Source organism: Halichondria panicea, chromosome 5, assembly GCF_963675165.1.
Source record: "Halichondria panicea chromosome 5, odHalPani1.1, whole genome shotgun sequence".
Taxonomy (NCBI): domain Eukaryota; kingdom Metazoa; phylum Porifera; class Demospongiae; order Suberitida; family Halichondriidae; genus Halichondria; species Halichondria panicea.
The window spans coordinates 1177063-1196516 of NC_087381.1; the positions used below are offsets into that span (position 1 = coordinate 1177063).

Here is a 19454-nt window from a genome sequence, read left to right on the forward strand (position 1 = left end):
GAATGATAACAGACCAGAACAAAACTGTTTGATTGATAAAATTGCTATGTTGAGTACTATAGGTAGAGGGACTCGCTTCGCTCGCCCCAATGAATGCTTATAAATTAAGGCAGCACTTTTAATGTTTTGAAATAACATCAACTAAGTCTATTTCGTACATAATCATACGTACATACGTGCAGTGTATATTTTAGTTTCACTGACAAAACTAATTTAACAATAATTGTCTAACAATATTCACACTCTATAAGTGTATCGTCACTGTCCAATATTTCTTTGAGTCAATTGCTGTTATGAATCGGCAGCGTGTCGTATGTGTAGTTACCAACAAGATACACTTGCGTATTGTAACCTAGATGATTCGACCCAACAACTTGTGGCCTTCGAACACCTTGGTCCATTATTTCTTGTGGTGTGAGATACTTTTTTGGACATGAACTTTTCATGCCTTGTGCTGCAAATGAAAGCAATGTGGACGTAGAATCTGGGCGACCTTGTACCGTTCCACTTTGAACTTCAAATTGTGTCGGTATTGTTTCACCAAAGAACTGCATGGGGAAGGCACAAGTACTCAGCTTGCATGTAATAATTATAGCGGGAGGACTTATAGTATGAAATGTTTACCTATATATAATTATAGCTCTCACCCGGAAAATGGACATTTTATACAGTCATATAATTATATAATTGTAGTGATCTTCTATCCATTGGAAAATGCATGCGCTATTTAGTGTAATTATACCCATTACTGTAAACTCAACTCCCCTTAGCCCCATCCCCTCCACAAACGTACATATGAGTATCCCATCAGTTGATATCCGTTCACTGATGAGTCCCAACAGGTGTTAGGAAAGAGAGAGGATTGACGATTGTTGACAGGCGATATCTGGGGTTTGTAGTATCAGTCACATTTCTTATGCGCATGATTGCTGCATGTGACATACAAAAAATTAGCTTGGGCGATCTTTGGACAGCTATATAGATTGACTTGCCTGATAGCCCTCTTTTCTCGTCATCACTGTCATACCTTAATACGTCGTTGTACGTGTCAATATAGGCGAATCGGTCGTTGCTCTCTCTGCTTGGGAATCTCATTGCAAACAATTTACCCGAATCAGGTGTAGAAGTCTCTTGTGCCAACTGTTTGTGCATTGTACGAACATTTTAATTCAATTGGGGCTATATACACATATTCAATTCTGATTGCATATATATAGTCTAGATAATACCATATGGCATGCATGATTGTACACAATGGTTGCCATGCATGTATACAGCTACTTAGCATGCTGATTTAACTTACATCATCTGCACCGAGTGGATCACCCAGGTCCAACCTGAACGAACTTTCATTCTGCATGCATGCATGTGCATGCAAATGTTGTGTATATATTATGCAATCTATTATGCAGTATATGATTATAGATGCATGTATACTCTGTTACCTATATATCTCAGTGGAAGCGGCATACAGATATAGAATACTTTGAGAGCAGCTACTTTGTCCAAATAGATTGTATGGAGAGGCTGTCTTTTGGTGGGAGGTATAATAATATTAATGGTGCCATGCAAATGCAAAGAAGTGTTATTTTATATAATTATAGAGAGGTTGTATGAAATTATGCTAGGATGGTTTTTATGAGAGCTATATATATAGTTGCACTGTTATCATTGTGTACTACACTGCATATAATTACTTACGTCTGTTTCTACGTTGACGTGGATTGTAAGATGCCTCTGTGTGGTGGTAGCCATTCTTTGTTGTCTTGGATATGCTCTTGTTTGCCGAATAGAGTAAGGCTAAGATTGATGCTTTATATAGCAACCACTAACAAAACCAGGTGTGCGTGCCTACTATAATATGAATATTGTAGTATGTGGCTTATAAGCTCATTCATTCATAAGCTCATTCATTCGTTTAACCATTCTAACAATGCAGATGTGTGTCTGTGTATCCAGCGCCATAAATATTGTTCGTTCTAATTGCTGATACAATAAGTATTGTACTGTATATGGCCTGTGAATAAGGAAATGCGTGGGCTTGTATATATTGGATTGATGTACGGTTCTCCCCACTCGCTTTAATTGTTGCCATGCTTTTCAGTGCTTTCCCCAGCCCATCTTAGTATAACATTCAGATTGCAAATATTTTGTGGTTGTTATGGGCTGTATAGTGGTTTAGTTTGTTTATTCAGTCAACCGTTAAACCTATATATGTGGGTGCGTGTGCATGTGTGTGTCCGGAGCCATAAATACTCTTACCTTTGATTTTAGATGTTCCTATAACTCAATATAATTATGGTCTCTCATAGATTCACCCATGCCAGCACTTACATATAACTGTTTTATAGCTTTTTCAGATAATAAATGTTATCATGTGATCATACTAAAGTCTATTTGCTTTGAGTTCGGCCCCGGAAGTTATGTGGTCAATTTTGGTTTCATTTATGGTTTATGCATGTGGTTGAGAAATATGCTAGGGACTTCTACATGGAAAATGCTAACTTTTAGTTGGTTGAAGCTTATCAGCTCTACCTACAGCACAATAGATATAAAAGCGCTTTTTAACAAGGAATCCAATGGTATATGAAACTTCGAATTTCAGTAAAGTATGACAAAGTTATGACAACTTTATGAAGGTAAAACTCAACACAAATAGACTTTTTTAATTTGTATAATACAGTACAAGTCACAATTGTAAAAACAACAGTGTAGTAGTTTCAGTTTGAAGTTTAAGCAACTATTCAAAGAATGCTGCGTCGATCAGGTTTGATTCCGGGAAACTTACTAATGCTAGTACTGAATAGGTACTTTCCTTTCGGGTCTTGATCCCGTGTGTGCACAGCTCGAATTACGTATCGCCTCTGGCCTGTTTGCAAGTTATCAACTTCCGGTAGGAGATACACTCTTTGTTTAGGCTCGTCGTCAGTTTCAGTGTAGATTGCAAAGGTTTTGGAGTCGTTTGGGGGGATGAATGAAAGTGAATTTGGTACTAGCACCCTGTACATGTAGTTGAGAAATACGAATTGACTGCATATAGGGTATATAGTGTGTATCAAACTGTCTATTATATAGCTATATAATTATATACATGTCTTGAAGGTATAACTGCATGTATCTTGCTAACAGCCATAACATGTGTTACAATGAAGATATTCAATTATTTTCTGAAAGCTTAATCGTTGTGTTTTTCTCACCATTTGGAAGTTTGCATCGTAGATAGTGGAATCAATTGTTTTAATAATCGTCCCGGTGCGCATGAGGTTGTTGTTGGGCAGTACAACACTGGAGAGGGTGTAGACGCCCGACTGCTCCCTCTTCATTACCATAACAACTGCATATAATTATGTACAGAACAAATTATGAGATAGCTCTGTAACTACTGCAGCATGCAGGTTATACGTACTGGACAAGTTGGACTTGTAGCTGCCATCATTGGTGATAGGATTGTACAGCATTCGTTGCTCACTGGTGTCGATATATGCCAACTGATCAGCCGGGAATGCCTTCGAATTCACCCATAGTTTGAAGTATGGTGTGTCACTCTCCGCTCTCTCAACCACCTACATGATTGTGTGTGTATTAACTCCTTGCTCGTAACCATGGCTAATAAAACATACAGCATATGTACACTAACTTCAAGGATGTATGAGTGGCCATTACTTGTCTCTATTATAGCTACGTATTAATAAGTGCGTATAATTTATATCTCTCAGGTTGTTTTTCTACTGTTCAGTATGGCCCAACAATACTCTTTGTGTTACTATTAAACTGATATCAAGAAATTGCTAGCTCAAAGAGTCCAATTTGCTTACCTCTAATTGTTGAAGCATGAGCTCCATGCCCTTTATTGTATGATGTACCCGTGTGGCCTCCTCAGTAACAGCAACTTCAGTAGCGGCCTCCTCAGTAACAGCCACCTCAGTAGCGGCCTCCTCAGTAACAGCCTCTTCTTTAGTCACTTTCTCGGTAGTGGCTTCCTCTTTAGCCTCGTGTGTGGTTGATATTCTTCGTGTGCCAAGCGATCCTCCCATTTTTAATTCTGAATTGATTTATTCTCTAAAGTCAGGCTGCCTGTATACATTATGAACTGAGGAATAGCTTTGATCTTTTGCAATTCATACTCTTATAGTGGTACAATTATTATAGCTAGGACATTATCAAACTAACGCAGAAGCAAACTATATAGTGTCCACTATATAATTATAGGTATCTCAAATTCATGAAATTTGACACAGTATACTGATGAAGATGTTTATTTATACATGTGGGTATATCTAATTACCTTGTTTTCCTCTTGTATGCGTAGTATCTGTTGAGACTGAATAATGCTATAGCCTAACTACAAAGTGTCTAGTTGCATGTTGAGAATGGCCCAGGAAGTTGGGCTGTCAGTTTATGGCTTCGTCGATTGTCATCACTACCACCTGTGGGTTAGAGTTCAACCATAGGCTGTAACTTGATGCCTATGTGAATGTCGTACATGCGTGTGTATCGTCTTACATACATGATTACCACAGAGATAACAATGTGCGTGTGCGTGTGTGTGTGTGTGTGTGTTTGTGTGCGTGTGTCCACTTTTCCAACTGGAATACTTGTACGAGGATCATTACACCTCTTTTAATTTTGCTTATCATTATTTGCATCAATCTTTTATCAGATAGTGTATTGTAGACGGAGCTATATAGCATCTTTTGCATTCCATTTGTACGTATTAGTAGGTATAATGACCTGTAAACGTACTATTATAGTATACATCATGTAACTATGATGATGAATGCTAAAGGTACACTATGACTCTTGTGATCGTTCGTATAATTATGCTCACTTACTCACTTTTTATTGTTTTGAAGTCACCAACAATCAATTTTAGTACACATAAATTATATACATACTACAGTATATGCTTATGCTATAATATTATTTTACAAAACTAATAATTATAAGCTATTGTCCACACTCTAAGTGCATTTGTCACAGTCAAATTTCCTTTGCTTAGTGGAGTCAATTGCTCCTATCAACAGGCAGTGTGTCGTATGTGTAGTTACCGACAAGATACACTTCCGTATTGTAATTTGGTCCAGCCGAGCCGACGACTAATGGCCTTTCAACCTGTTTTGGCCCGTCCGAGACAGAAGCTGGCATGAGATATCCATTTGTCACCGGCTTGTGATCCGCTGTTAGCGCTGAAAACGAAAGACATGTTTCTTTTCCTCCATCTTCATTTGTGATTTTAAATCGTGTGGTTGGATCGGTTCCATCCCCATTAAAGAACTGTGTGGGGAAGTATGAGTCACTCTCATGCATTTCTTGTATTATAGCGGGGGGGGTCCTATATATAGTATATATAGTACCTTCTCCGGCACTCGGAAAACACACATTTTATAGCGATCATAACATCCCCCGTTGCAAATGGTATGATGCAATACTCAATATCCTTGCAATGAAATATAAAACCAATGTTTAAGGAACACTATAGTGAAGTGAAAGTGCACACAGGTAAACAAACACACAAGGGGAAAAGGGGTGGAGGTTCTTTGCTGTATATACTACTCCCCCTCTCCCATTCTCTGGAGAAACGTACATTTCTGTATGTCATTTGAGTATATTTTTCCACGCTCCCACCAGGTGTTAGGAAAGAGAAAGGGTTGACAATTGTTGACAGGTGGTATTGGGTATCCTTAGTAACACTTCCAGGTGTCTTGTTTGTTATGCTCAAGACGGCTGCATGTGACAGTCATGTGATTGAATAGTTGTATATGCGTGTGGCACAAAAACAGATTTTGGATAGCTATAAAGATTGACTTGCCTGATAGCCCTAATTTGTCGTCATCACTGCCGTATCTCAGTACGTTATTGTACGTGTCGACATAGGCGAACTGGCCACTGCTACCAACGTTTGGGAACCGTATTACAAACAGGTTACCCTGACGAGTAGTAGAAGTCTCTTGTGCAAGCTGCATGTATATATGGTGTACAAATGTTGATTGCAAATTCTCATCTGCACCCATGATTGTATATATGTATGCATGCATGCTAGTGATGTAACTACATTAATTTAAATACATGTATTACTGTATACAGTATATTTGTGGCAAAACTGGTATATAGCAACCGGAGGTGATATAATTCTAATACGTAATTATTCTGATTGGTTATTTTGCATACATGCATGTAAAAATTGGTGGCCATAATTATGTTTAGATCATATTTGCCATAAATACTGCAATCTGATTGGCTAAAGGAAGTGTTTTTTCCAACTTAGAAAATCATGTATACTTACTTAGAAAATCATGTACTTACTTAGAAAATCATTAGAGATAATAGAGATAAATCTGATTGGCTAGATACTCATGGTTGCTATGATCTAAAATGCTTAGACACTGCATGTTTAAGAAGTTTCCACATGATTTAGAAGCCCTCAGGGCTAGGAGAACCCTCACTACGTTCGGGATACTACAACCAGAGCTAGCCCTTCCTTTGGGCTTCTAAATCATGTAGAAACTTCCTAAACAGTGTCTAACTATTATAGTATATAGCTACGTAGCACACTGATTTAACTTACTCCGTCTGCACTGAGTGGATCCTTCAGGTCCAATTCAAACGAACTTTCAAACTGCATGATATAATTATGCGCTGGCAGCATGCATTTGGAGCATATATAAATATGTATTCCATATGGGAGGAGCCATGCACTTCTGTTCTATAATTATGGATAGACTGTCTTCTGGTGGGAAGTATAAATAAATACTAATACTGATGGTACCATGAAGAGCTATATAATTATAGTGTCACTTATAAAGAGGCTGCATGTCCTATACGCTAGAATGCATGGTACACTGTTTATAATTATAAAAAATTAATGATTATGCATGTTCCACTCACGTCTGTATTTACATTGACGTGAATTGTAAGATGCCTCTGTGTGGGGTCCTTTTCTTGTTGTTTTGTTTGCTGCAAAAAGATTGTTTGCTGATTAGAGCTAAGAGTGTGTGTGTTTATGCATGGGCTATAATAATAATATAGCAACCACTAACAAAACCAGGTGCATGCGTGTCATAATTGTATAGTTCAATTGTATATACCGATTCCCAATGCTCAAAGTCTATAATTATAATGGCTATACTGAACAGTGCAGCTCGTATATCACGTATATACGTGTCTCAGATCTATAATAGGCTCAATATACTAGAACATTTGTTATAATAACTACGGTACTAACATTTCATTAATTAAACAATATCGCTAAAACTCAGTGTATCAGGAAATTTGCCAACTCCCAACTTGCATGCTTACCTCTGAATCTGTGCCCATTTTTGTATGATGACCGGGGGCAGGCTGTTTTGGAGTAGCCATGGCTTCAGTAGTGGCCTCCTCAGTATCTACTTTCTTGGTAGCAACTTCCTCGGTAGCCTCGTGTGTGGTTGATCTATTTTGTGTGTCAAGTGATCCTCCCATTTTTAATTCTGAGTTGTATATATAATTATTATATTATTTAAGTCAGGCAATTATAATAATATTATAAACTGAGGCATAATGGTACAGGTTTGATCTTTTGCTATTCATAAAAAATACAGCACCTTATAGTTCAAACTAACATAAAAGCAAACTATAGTGCCCCACTATAGGGTCTCAAATCAGTTTAGCATAATGTATAGTTATTTGGTATTCATTAAGGCATAACGGTAAGATGCATGTTTGTGGGCATATCTAATTACCTTTATTTTCCACTTGAGTAGTATCTGTTGAGACTGAGTCTTTCTTACCTTACGTTGAGAATAGCCCAGGAAATTTTGTAGTTAATTTATATGGCATGGCCCAGGAACTTGTGTGGTCAATTTATGGCTTCACCTATATTGTTATTACCACCGGTTGCATACTTGTGGTAATGTAATCCCACAGGTTCAGCTCAGAGGAGGTACAACATCCGCGAGTCAAAGGAAGTGTTTTAGACTCACATTCCTTAGGTCAAAGTTTAATTACGTGTTACCTGCCAAACAAGCACTGCATGGGCTATTTTAGCTGCCAAGAGTGTGATTCGTGCACTGTTTGATCTAGGTTATAGCTAATCAACCAATCGTTTCAGCTTCAGGAGGGATGCCTGGAGTTGCTATGAGAATCATTTCGTTTGATGTGCTATTGAACTTTGACCTGGATATAGGAATGTAGGTCTTTAAGACTTGCGGATGTCGTACCTCCTCTGATGGGTTCAGCTGTAATTAGATGATCAACTTCCAATGCATGTGTATCATTTTACATATATATATATACATAATTACCATGGAGATAGTAACGTGCATATAATTATGTGTGTGTGTGTCCACTTTGCATTAAGTTGATAGATCTGAAAATACACATTCTTATAGCTAAGGCAGCCTTCCTCTAGCTAGCTGTTATAGTCACTATAATTATTGGAACTGTCCAAGCTGCATGCACGTAACTACATGGGAAAGAGCTGCATGGCTGTATAACCTAACAATATAAGAGCGAAGCAGGTTAAGAGCAAGGTTTATTATCACAAAACCCTGAGACCATAATTAATATGTTCTTTCTGTATACCCAAGTACAAGCAGTAACTGTGAACTATCCTTCATGAAACACAAGTAGTTTTAGCAGTATACTGCAGTAACCTCCTGCAGGCATGCCTGTGTGGCCTCAGGCTCAGAAAGTTCCCTTCTGCATGAGCTGCATGCTCTGACCTGCTGCTGGCGTGCTGTGCATGGCCTCAAGTGTATCTGTGTCTTGTCTGAGCTTTGTTGCTGAATGTAGGTATGCTATAATCGGGCGGCACCGCCCTCCACCGTTGCATGGAAGGAGGTTGGGAATCAAGCCTATCCACCAGCTCCAATTAATCAGATTGCAGTATCTCAAGTGGATTTATCACACCCACTCAACTTTCACACACCAGATTGACTGAGAGGCGTGGCCAACACCCACTTTAATAAATTAATGACATTCATCTCTATTGGCCAGCACCCACTTAGAATGATAACAGACCAGAACAAAACTGTTTGATTGATAAAATTGCTATGTTGAGTACTATAGGTAGAGGGACTCGCTTCGCTCGCCCCAATGAATGCTTATAAATTAAGGCAGCACTTTTAATGTTTTGAAATAACATCAACTAAGTCTATTTCGTACATAATCATACGTACATACGTGCAGTGTATATTTTAGTTTCACTGACAAAACTAATTTAACAATAATTGTCTAACAATATTCACACTCTATAAGTGTATCGTCACTGTCCAATATTTCTTTGAGTCAATTGCTGTTATGAATCGGCAGCGTGTCGTATGTGTAGTTACCAACAAGATACACTTGCGTATTGTAACCTAGATGATTCGACCCAACAACTTGTGGCCTTCGAACACCTTGGTCCATTATTTCTTGTGGTGTGAGATACTTTTTTGGACATGAACTTTTCATGCCTTGTGCTGCAAATGAAAGCAATGTGGACGTAGAATCTGGGCGACCTTGTACCGTTCCACTTTGAACTTCAAATTGTGTCGGTATTGTTTCACCAAAGAACTGCATGGGGAAGGCACAAGTACTCAGCTTGCATGTAATAATTATAGCGGGAGGACTTATAGTATGAAATGTTTACCTATATATAATTATAGCTCTCACCCGGAAAATGGACATTTTATACAGTCATATAATTATATAATTGTAGTGATCTTCTATCCATTGGAAAATGCATGCGCTATTTAGTGTAATTATACCCATTACTGTAAACTCAACTCCCCTTAGCCCCATCCCCTCCACAAACGTACATATGAGTATCCCATCAGTTGATATCCGTTCACTGATGAGTCCCAACAGGTGTTAGGAAAGAGAGAGGATTGACGATTGTTGACAGGCGATATCTGGGGTTTGTAGTATCAGTCACATTTCTTATGCGCATGATTGCTGCATGTGACATACAAAAAATTAGCTTGGGCGATCTTTGGACAGCTATATAGATTGACTTGCCTGATAGCCCTCTTTTCTCGTCATCACTGTCATACCTTAATACGTCGTTGTACGTGTCAATATAGGCGAATCGGTCGTTGCTCTCTCTGCTTGGGAATCTCATTGCAAACAATTTACCCGAATCAGGTGTAGAAGTCTCTTGTGCCAACTGTTTGTGCATTGTACGAACATTTTAATTCAATTGGGGCTATATACACATATTCAATTCTGATTGCATATATATAGTCTAGATAATACCATATGGCATGCATGATTGTACACAATGGTTGCCATGCATGTATACAGCTACTTAGCATGCTGATTTAACTTACATCATCTGCACCGAGTGGATCACCCAGGTCCAACCTGAACGAACTTTCATTCTGCATGCATGCATGTGCATGCAAATGTTGTGTATATATTATGCAATCTATTATGCAGTATATGATTATAGATGCATGTATACTCTGTTACCTATATATCTCAGTGGAAGCGGCATACAGATATAGAATACTTTGAGAGCAGCTACTTTGTCCAAATAGATTGTATGGAGAGGCTGTCTTTTGGTGGGAGGTATAATAATATTAATGGTGCCATGCAAATGCAAAGAAGTGTTATTTTATATAATTATAGAGAGGTTGTATGAAATTATGCTAGGATGGTTTTTATGAGAGCTATATATATAGTTGCACTGTTATCATTGTGTACTACACTGCATATAATTACTTACGTCTGTTTCTACGTTGACGTGGATTGTAAGATGCCTCTGTGTGGTGGTAGCCATTCTTTGTTGTCTTGGATATGCTCTTGTTTGCCGAATAGAGTAAGGCTAAGATTGATGCTTTATATAGCAACCACTAACAAAACCAGGTGTGCGTGCCTACTATAATATGAATATTGTAGTATGTGGCTTATAAGCTCATTCATTCATAAGCTCATTCATTCGTTTAACCATTCTAACAATGCAGATGTGTGTCTGTGTATCCAGCGCCATAAATATTGTTCGTTCTAATTGCTGATACAATAAGTATTGTACTGTATATGGCCTGTGAATAAGGAAATGCGTGGGCTTGTATATATTGGATTGATGTACGGTTCTCCCCACTCGCTTTAATTGTTGCCATGCTTTTCAGTGCTTTCCCCAGCCCATCTTAGTATAACATTCAGATTGCAAATATTTTGTGGTTGTTATGGGCTGTATAGTGGTTTAGTTTGTTTATTCAGTCAACCGTTAAACCTATATATGTGGGTGCGTGTGCATGTGTGTGTCCGGAGCCATAAATACTCTTACCTTTGATTTTAGATGTTCCTATAACTCAATATAATTATGGTCTCTCATAGATTCACCCATGCCAGCACTTACATATAACTGTTTTATAGCTTTTTCAGATAATAAATGTTATCATGTGATCATACTAAAGTCTATTTGCTTTGAGTTCGGCCCCGGAAGTTATGTGGTCAATTTTGGTTTCATTTATGGTTTATGCATGTGGTTGAGAAATATGCTAGGGACTTCTACATGGAAAATGCTAACTTTTAGTTGGTTGAAGCTTATCAGCTCTACCTACAGCACAATAGATATAAAAGCGCTTTTTAACAAGGAATCCAATGGTATATGAAACTTCGAATTTCAGTAAAGTATGACAAAGTTATGACAACTTTATGAAGGTAAAACTCAACACAAATAGACTTTTTTAATTTGTATAATACAGTACAAGTCACAATTGTAAAAACAACAGTGTAGTAGTTTCAGTTTGAAGTTTAAGCAACTATTCAAAGAATGCTGCGTCGATCAGGTTTGATTCCGGGAAACTTACTAATGCTAGTACTGAATAGGTACTTTCCTTTCGGGTCTTGATCCCGTGTGTGCACAGCTCGAATTACGTATCGCCTCTGGCCTGTTTGCAAGTTATCAACTTCCGGTAGGAGATACACTCTTTGTTTAGGCTCGTCGTCAGTTTCAGTGTAGATTGCAAAGGTTTTGGAGTCGTTTGGGGGGATGAATGAAAGTGAATTTGGTACTAGCACCCTGTACATGTAGTTGAGAAATACGAATTGACTGCATATAGGGTATATAGTGTGTATCAAACTGTCTATTATATAGCTATATAATTATATACATGTCTTGAAGGTATAACTGCATGTATCTTGCTAACAGCCATAACATGTGTTACAATGAAGATATTCAATTATTTTCTGAAAGCTTAATCGTTGTGTTTTTCTCACCATTTGGAAGTTTGCATCGTAGATAGTGGAATCAATTGTTTTAATAATCGTCCCGGTGCGCATGAGGTTGTTGTTGGGCAGTACAACACTGGAGAGGGTGTAGACGCCCGACTGCTCCCTCTTCATTACCATAACAACTGCATATAATTATGTACAGAACAAATTATGAGATAGCTCTGTAACTACTGCAGCATGCAGGTTATACGTACTGGACAAGTTGGACTTGTAGCTGCCATCATTGGTGATAGGATTGTACAGCATTCGTTGCTCACTGGTGTCGATATATGCCAACTGATCAGCCGGGAATGCCTTCGAATTCACCCATAGTTTGAAGTATGGTGTGTCACTCTCCGCTCTCTCAACCACCTACATGATTGTGTGTGTATTAACTCCTTGCTCGTAACCATGGCTAATAAAACATACAGCATATGTACACTAACGTATGAGTGGCCATTACTTGTCTCTATATTATAGCTACGTATTAATAAGTGCGTATAATTTATATCTCTCAACAATACTCTTTGTTTTACTATTAAACTGATATCAAGAAATTGCTAGCTCAAAGAGTCCAATTTGCTTACCTCTAATTGTTGAAGCCTGAGCTCAATGCCCTTTATTGTATGATGACCAGGGGGAGGCTGTTTTGGGGTAGCTATGGTTGTGCTGCTTTTTCTTCTCTTAAAAGGCACAGTCTCAGATTTTTGCCAAATTGTAGAGTTCAGTGGTAGCTTGCTCAGTAGTAGCCTGCTCAGTGGTAGCCTGCTCAGTGGTAGCCTGCTCAGTGGTAGCAGCATAGCCATTATTAAGCATGGGTTCAAGGTTAATAATTATGTGCCTAAGGATGTGGGGCAGTGTGCAAGGATGTGGCCAGGGCAGTGCATGTGGTAGATGTGAGGCAGATGTGGGGCGGGGCAGTGTGCAAGGATGTGGGACAGTGCATGTGCATGCATGTGTATACTGATATCAACCACATTAATTGATAAGCACATAATTATGGAAGTGCGTATTGTGTGACATTGTGTGTGGTTACTATACACGTGGTGAGCATTTTGTGCAGAACCTGTTTCTGGGCATTCATAATTATAGCAGTAATAGGATTGTACAGCATTCGTTGCTCACTGGTGTCGATATAGACCAACTGTTCTGCCGGGAATTTCTCAGATTTTACCCATAGCATGAAGTATGGTGTGTCACTCTCCGCTCTCTTAATCACCTACATATACATGTGTGCTCGTGCATTAACTCCTTGCATGCTCGTAACCATAGAATATATACATGTACAAGTTAGGATGCATGTTGGAGTGGCCATTATATCAGTTGTGCTTTATATATCTAGTGCGTATATATCTCAGGTTATTTTTTCTATTATATGGGGCCCTACACAATTCTAAACTCTGTATCAGGAAATTACTAGCTCAAATAGTCCATTTTGCTTACCTGGTAATGTTGAAGCCTGTACGTTGTCATTGGTCAGTATTGTATGACAACCAGGGAGATGCTGTTTTTGGATAGCCATTGTTTTGTAGCTCTTTACTTCTCTCAAAAGGCACAGTCTCAGGTTTTAATTATAGCTCAGTATAGCTCTATATGCATGGGTTTGAAGTTATCCGGCTGCATGCACAAGGATGTGGGCCAGTGTGCATGCATGCGTAGAATTATAGAAATGTGTATTGTACCTCCCCCTTATAGTGGTTACTATACAAGACCTATACGGCCCTCGATAATTTACTACTGAGCCAATATCTGGCTTATTGCACTGTGCTCATGCAATAAATAATACATAATACACTCAACTGATATTGTATTCTTTGTACAAAAGCAACAATATAAACTGTATAGCACTTTCAGTTTCAATTTAAATTTGAGCTAATTATTCAAAGAATGGTGTGTCACATTCAAGTCCGGGAAACTTACTAACGCTAGTACTGAATAAGTACTTTCCTTCCGGGTCTTGATTCTTTGTCTGCACAGCTCGAATTACGTATCGTCTCTGACCTATTTGTGTGTTGTCAACTTGCGGTAGTAGGTACACTCTTTGTTTAGAGTCGTCGTTAATTTCAGTGTAGATTGCAACATTTTTAGTGTCGTTCGGAGGATGAATGAAAGTGAATTTGGTACTAGGTACATGTAGTTGAGAAATACGAATTGACTGCATGCATATAGGGTTACAGTATAGTGTATGTATGTGTATCACATGCACTGTCTAGCTATAATTATATACATGTCTTAATTATGATAATTATCTGATATATCTGCTAACAGCCATACCATGTGTTGCAGTTAGATGACCTTTATAATAATCTACCTTAGCTTACTCAATACATGACCTTTATCATTCTCACCATTTGGAAGTTGCCTACCGAATATTGTAGTTTATGTGGCTTATAGGCTCATTCATTAACCGTTATAACAATGCAAATGTGTGTCTGTGTATCCAGCGCTATATTGTTCGTTTAAATTGTTGACACAATAAGTATTGTATACATAGCCTGTGATTGAGGAAATGCATGGGCTTGTGTTACATAATTATATACCGTATATAGCGGGTAATTTTCGGGAGACAAAATATTCGTGGTTCAGTAATAATTATTGAGACATTTCGTGGGTAATATTTTCGTGGTTGCTGCTTGCATTGCAGGGAAAAGTCGCTTCATTTGTGGGTAAAATATCCGTGGTCAGACCTTCAACTACGAAAACCATGAATATTTTGCCACACGCAAATTACCCACTATAATACAATAATAGATTGATGTACGGTTCTCCCCCCTCGTTTGTTGCCATGCTTTTCGGTGCTTTCCCCAGCCCATCCTAGCATTGCAAATGTTTCGTGGTTTTATGGGCTAGTGGTTTAGTTTGTTCATTCCATTCAACCGTTAAACCTACGTGGGCGTGTGTGCATGTGTGTGTCCGGAGCCATAAATATTCACTACAATATGCAGTTCAGGTTAGGTTCACATTCACATTATTATCACATTTAGATATCTAAGAACAAAGGCCCATTTCAGAATATAGAAACTCACTTAGATCTATAGCTACTGATTTTTACAGATAATGGAACATTTGGAGCTATAAATGTTATCATGTAAGTACAAGTCTTAACTGATATTGTATTCTTTGTACAAAAACAGCAATATGAACTCTATATAGTACTTTCAGTCAAAGAATGGTGCGTCTCATCCGAGTCCTGGAAACTTACAAACGCTAGTACTGAATAAGTACTTTCCTTTCGGGTCTTGATCCTTTGTCTGCACAGCTCGAATTACGTATTGTCTCTGGCCTGTTTGTGTGTCGTCAACTTGTGGTAGTAGGTACGCTCTTTGTTTAGGGTCGTTGTCAATTTCAGTGTAGATTGCAAAGGTTTTGGTGTCAATGAGGCGATGAATGAAAGTGAATTTGGTACTAGCACCCTGTACATGTAGTTGAGAAATATGGATTGACTGCATGCATGGGGTTACAGTACAGTGCATATATATATATATCACATGCACTGTCTAGCTATATATATTATGTCTTAATTATTGAAGGTAATTGCATACATGTATAATTATATCTGCTAACAGCCATATACCATGTGTTGCAATTATCTACCTTAGCTTACTCAATAGATGACCTTTATCATTCTCACCATTTGGAAATTTGCATCGTAGATAGTGGACACAGGTGTTCTTCTAATACTCCCTGTAGGCATGAGGTCGTTGTTGGGCAGTACAACACTAGAGAGGGTGTAGACACCCGACTGCTCCCTTTTCATTACCATAACAACTGCAAATATTAAATTATTAGATAGCTCAATAACTGCCGTGCATGGGTTATACGTACTGGACAAGTTGGTCTTGTAGCTGCCAGAATAGGTAATAGGATTGTACAGCATTCGTTGCTCACTGGTGTCGATATAGACCAACTGATCAGCCTGGAATGCCTTCGAATTCACCCATAGTTTGAAGTATGGTGTGTCACTATCCCCTCTCTTAATCACCTATATTCATCTTAACTCCTTGCTCGTAACCATGCTAATTAAACATACACATGTATATATACACAAGGATATCGTAGTGGCCATTATTTTTAATTTGTTGCTCTATACCTGTACGTAAAGTGCAATCCAAGTATATATCAAGTGCATTGTTTATTCTGACAGTTCTAAACTCGGTATCAGCTCAAAGATTTTATTTACTTACCTGTGAATTTTGAAGTCTGATGTCAGTGCCCATTATTGTGTGATGACCAGGGGGAAGCTGTATTTGGGTAGCCATTGTTTTGTAGCTCTTTACTTCTCTCAAAAAGGCACAGTCTCAGGTTTTAATTATAACTCAGTGTAGCTCTATGCATGGGCTGCACAAGGATGTGGGCCATGCAGTGTGCATGCATGTGTAGTAACCACATGCATTGAAGCACACAATTATAGAAGTGCATGTGTATTGTATAAATCCCCCTTAGTGGTTATACTATACAAGGTAATGGTGAGTATGTCATGCAGTGTCTCTGATACACTTGTCTGGAGAAGTGGATTGTCCCCATTTCAAGCCTTACATGCATGCTCAAGGCTAACCTCCGTGTTGATTGTAGCTATAGTTGATCAGCAAACACAGAACTTACTATATATATTGTTTGTCATCATTATCTGTTTTATCGTTACTATAATAGTAAAGTATACAAGCATTTTGTTTCTGCATGGGCATGCATAGCAGCATGCTGTCACTTTCTTTTTCTCAAAAGTACACTCTCAGCTGTACATGTATATAACAGTTGTTGTAAGCACAGTAGAACCTCGTTTAGTCGACTTGGTAATTTTAGGGTCGAATAATCAGAAGATGGATGTGTCTCTTTTAATTATGAGTGTGTGCATTAAAGCTGCTACCATAGAGATAGGCATGCGCAGACGCCCACGTGCACCAATTAAGTGGGTGTATCAAGGCGGCGTGGTTTATCCATTCGATTATCCGGCCTGCCTTTGGATGTATACGCGATCCATGGTGTCCAGATAATCAAGGTTCTACTGTATATATATATGGTTCCTGCGTGTGCATGCATGGGCAGGGAAGACAATGAGCATATAGCAGTGTGTATTGCATGGTAGTATGTGCATTGTCACCCATGCACAATGCATGATGACCACATTGTGGTGAGTGTATTGTGCATACAGATCGAGAGATTGTGTACATTATTCAATTATTTTGTCGTTGCTAGTATGCATATACATTGTCATGCAAGTAAGCATTTTATTTCTGGGTACAAGTCACCCTTCATTAGCATGCATTAATTGGAATAGAAATTGTCTCCATATAAAATTAATTTATAGACAAAATTGATGCATGTCTCCTGCATGCTTCTAATATTTTGTTTCAGGTGAGGGGTGTACTAGGCATGTGTGTTTGTGTTGCCGCTCATCCAATTAGCATACCATTCTATCCGACTTTAATCAAATATTCCTGGCGTTCACAGATACACTGAAGAAGTTCTATTATCCGAATGCGTTTCTTCGTCTGGCCGCCGACTACCAACCTTATCAAGCTCTCTATCAGCAAATCCTCGTTACTCTTGAGCCAATGGTCCATTTGCCCTTTGACCTCAGTATCGACTTTGAGAGCAGACAGGCGCTGGAGAGAGCTAAGAGTGTTGAGGTGGGGGTGGGCGATGGCGTCAGTGAGACCAGCTCTGTCAGTGACCATTCCAACTCCTCGGTAAGTGGTCTAATAATTATAGCCTAGCTACATTATTACTACTATAACAGTGTTTTGCAAATGAACCAAATCAGCAGAAAATATTACATTTTGCGATTATATAAACAAGGGTTGTGATTTCATACAGGGACTAGTTTTGATTCGTTTCCTTTCAGACTCCGGTACGTCCTATTGTGGTCGTCAAGACGCATGCCGCTACTGGTCAAAGAACGACAGCTGGAAATGTGAAGAGTGTAGTCTGGGACACCAGCCCCCTCCACGGCTCCGCTAGAGATCAGGCAACAATAGAGGAAACAGATGACGGACATCTCACGACTGTTACGGTCAGTTCACGAATTTTTGGCAACCAATGTGTTCATTTTGAATCGGTTAAGTATGAGTAGTCGTGGCCGAGTGGTTAAGGCGATAGACTAGAAATCTATTGGGCTCTGCCCGCGCAGGTTCAAATCCTGCCGACTACGATTTTTTTCCCCTACTCCCCGATTTTATACATAATTATTTTTTTCGTCTTTTGTTTTCTTGTAGGCGCTAAAACAACTCCAAGAGAAGCACAATCAACGGAGTCCCACTAGAACACCGTTCACTGAGCTACACCCACCAACACAAGCCCCGCCCAGCTCTCGCCAGCGTACTACCATCATCAAGAAGAATCAGCAGGGGCCTTGGTGGAAGAAGATATCTGACGGGTATAAATAACTAATCAACTATTATAGTCGTAATTATTTCACCATACAAGAAATAAGACATGTATAAAGTGCATGCTAAAGATCACTATTGCCGTAGTTCTAATTATATATTAATGACCATTTTCCTTCCTTTTGTCCATGCAGTTTCCTTGAGTTAAATAAGGGTGGAGCCATTACAGGCCCTCCAAAGCAACTGAAGCAACAGTCACCCAAACCACCACCACCACCCGAGTCAAATGAGAGGTAAGGCAACATACGTATGCATAATGTACAAACTGCATGAATAATTATTAGAACTTGATCGATCTAGCCATTATGATATTTGATCTAGCAAACCATAAAAATTATGTGTTAGTTACGTACATCTCCAAAAGAGCTATACTACTAGAAATTGCATGGTTGAAGGCATACAATCACAGGCCTCATTTTGAGCAAAAAACACAATGCTTAGTAGCCTGACAATTTACACACACATGCACATGCACACACACACACACACACACACACACACACACACACACACACACACACACACACACACACACATTCACAGGAAAGTGAAGGCACTCTACAATAACATTGGAGATGATGCGGATGAGCTTACATTTAACAAGGACGATATTCTGGTTGTCAAGGAACAAATTAACGAAGAGTGGCTCATATGTACGACTGGCAACAGAAGTGGTATTGTACCATTCAGCTATGTGCAAGCCGTCTGATATACCTAACTGTTAAAATATACATGCACTGTAGTGAACAATGTTATGCGCTGCTTTTTTGTAATAAATTTTGTTACTTTTTTTGATTCGTATTGTATTGTTCTGTACATTTATAATAATCTTTGTGGAGTGTGATTAGTTTCGGATTATGGTCGCAACATAGTCGCGGTGTAATTTTCGAGACATGT

The 19454-nt window shown here is 38.8% G+C and overlaps 4 protein-coding genes and 1 non-coding gene across 10 annotated transcripts in view; 2 read left to right on the forward strand and 3 right to left on the reverse strand.

The window, feature by feature from the left end:
- Window positions 1–19401, forward strand: part of LOC135336189 (uncharacterized) — a 52236-nt gene extending 32835 nt beyond the window's left edge. The window contains exons 23-27 of one of the 2 annotated variants that reach the window (XM_064531914.1): window positions 17623–17861; window positions 18017–18184; window positions 18387–18547; window positions 18692–18790; window positions 19101–19401. In XM_064531914.1, coding sequence (XP_064387984.1) covers window positions 17623–17861; window positions 18017–18184; window positions 18387–18547; window positions 18692–18790; window positions 19101–19266 — 833 coding nt within the window. In that variant the 3' untranslated portion in view covers window positions 19267–19401. Of the gene's footprint in view, window positions 1–3388; window positions 3944–17622; window positions 17862–18016; window positions 18185–18386; window positions 18548–18691; window positions 18791–19100 lie in introns of those variants that run through there. The other variant, XM_064531915.1, reaches the window with a different exon arrangement.
- On the reverse strand, window positions 125–4034 carry LOC135336200 (uncharacterized). The gene is made up of 8 exons (XM_064531935.1): window positions 3816–4034; window positions 3407–3563; window positions 3198–3334; window positions 1702–3000; window positions 1304–1354; window positions 993–1140; window positions 794–929; window positions 125–548 (listed from the first exon to the last, which is right to left on the reverse strand). The coding sequence occupies exons 1-4, from the start codon at window positions 4032–4034 to the stop codon at window positions 2932–2934; spliced, it is 582 nt and encodes a 193-aa protein (XP_064388005.1). The 3' UTR covers window positions 125–548; window positions 794–929; window positions 993–1140; window positions 1304–1354; window positions 1702–2931.
- Window positions 4825–7871, reverse strand: LOC135336193 (uncharacterized). Of its 2 annotated transcripts, none has more exons than XM_064531921.1 (7): window positions 7719–7871; window positions 7297–7466; window positions 6886–6954; window positions 6566–6616; window positions 5810–5957; window positions 5585–5724; window positions 4825–5274 (listed from the first exon to the last, which is right to left on the reverse strand). In XM_064531921.1, the coding sequence occupies exons 2-7, from the start codon at window positions 7456–7458 to the stop codon at window positions 5005–5007; spliced, it is 840 nt and encodes a 279-aa protein (XP_064387991.1). In that variant the 5' UTR covers window positions 7459–7466; window positions 7719–7871; the 3' UTR covers window positions 4825–5004. The 2 variants fall into 2 exon arrangements, with proteins under 2 accessions (XP_064387991.1, XP_064387992.1); XM_064531922.1 differs by having other exon boundaries at window positions 7297–7429; window positions 7719–7835.
- Window positions 9108–16575, reverse strand: LOC135336198 (uncharacterized). Of its 4 annotated transcripts, XM_064531932.1 has the most exons (10): window positions 16359–16575; window positions 12762–13393; window positions 12390–12546; window positions 12181–12317; window positions 10685–11983; window positions 10429–10514; window positions 10287–10337; window positions 9976–10123; window positions 9777–9912; window positions 9108–9531 (listed from the first exon to the last, which is right to left on the reverse strand). In XM_064531932.1, the coding sequence occupies exons 2-5, from the start codon at window positions 12978–12980 to the stop codon at window positions 11915–11917; spliced, it is 582 nt and encodes a 193-aa protein (XP_064388002.1). In that variant the 5' UTR covers window positions 12981–13393; window positions 16359–16575; the 3' UTR covers window positions 9108–9531; window positions 9777–9912; window positions 9976–10123; window positions 10287–10337; window positions 10429–10514; window positions 10685–11914. The 4 variants fall into 4 exon arrangements, with proteins under 4 accessions (XP_064388002.1, XP_064388000.1, XP_064388001.1 ...); XM_064531930.1 differs by lacking the exon at window positions 10429–10514; XM_064531931.1 differs by lacking the exons at window positions 10429–10514; window positions 16359–16575 and adding an exon at window positions 13618–13812.
- Trnas-aga (transfer RNA serine (anticodon AGA)) lies at window positions 18241–18322 on the forward strand. The gene has a single exon. It is a non-coding gene; the product is annotated as a tRNA-Ser (tRNA).
- Window positions 19402–19454: the final 53 nt, after the last annotated feature.

What these genes read in the sequence shown, in the direction of transcription:
- LOC135336200 (XM_064531935.1), bottom strand. Translation starts at nt 4,034, where the DNA reads ATGGGAGGATCGCTTGGCACACGAAGAATATCAACCACACACGAGGCT. An exon ending in CTACAAGTCCAACTTGTCCA is followed by an intron (nt 3,335 to 3,406) that starts GTACGTATAACC and finishes AATTATATGCAG; the next exon opens with TTGTTATGGTAATGAAGAGG. An exon ending in ACGATGCAAACTTCCAAATG is followed by an intron (nt 3,001 to 3,197) that starts GTGAGAAAAACA and finishes CTACATGTACAG; the next exon opens with GGTGCTAGTACCAAATTCAC.
- LOC135336198 (XM_064531929.1), bottom strand. Translation starts at nt 16,433, where the DNA reads ATGGCTACCCAAATACAGCTTCCCCCTGGTCATCACACAATAATGGGC. An exon ending in TCAGACTTCAAAATTCACAG is followed by an intron (nt 16,157 to 16,358) that starts GTAAGTAAATAA and finishes AGATGAATATAG; the next exon opens with GTGATTAAGAGAGGGGATAG. An exon ending in ACGATGCAAATTTCCAAATG is followed by an intron (nt 15,588 to 15,805) that starts GTGAGAATGATA and finishes CTACATGTACAG; the next exon opens with GGTGCTAGTACCAAATTCAC.
- LOC135336193 (XM_064531921.1), bottom strand. Translation starts at nt 7,458, where the DNA reads ATGGGAGGATCACTTGACACACAAAATAGATCAACCACACACGAGGCT. An exon ending in ACGTCAATGTAAATACAGAC is followed by an intron (nt 6,617 to 6,885) that starts GTGAGTGGAACA and finishes TATATCATGCAG; the next exon opens with TTTGAAAGTTCGTTTGAATT. An exon ending in CTCAAATGACATACAGAAAT is followed by an intron (nt 5,275 to 5,584) that starts GTACGTTTCTCC and finishes TTCCCCACACAG; the next exon opens with TTCTTTAATGGGGATGGAAC.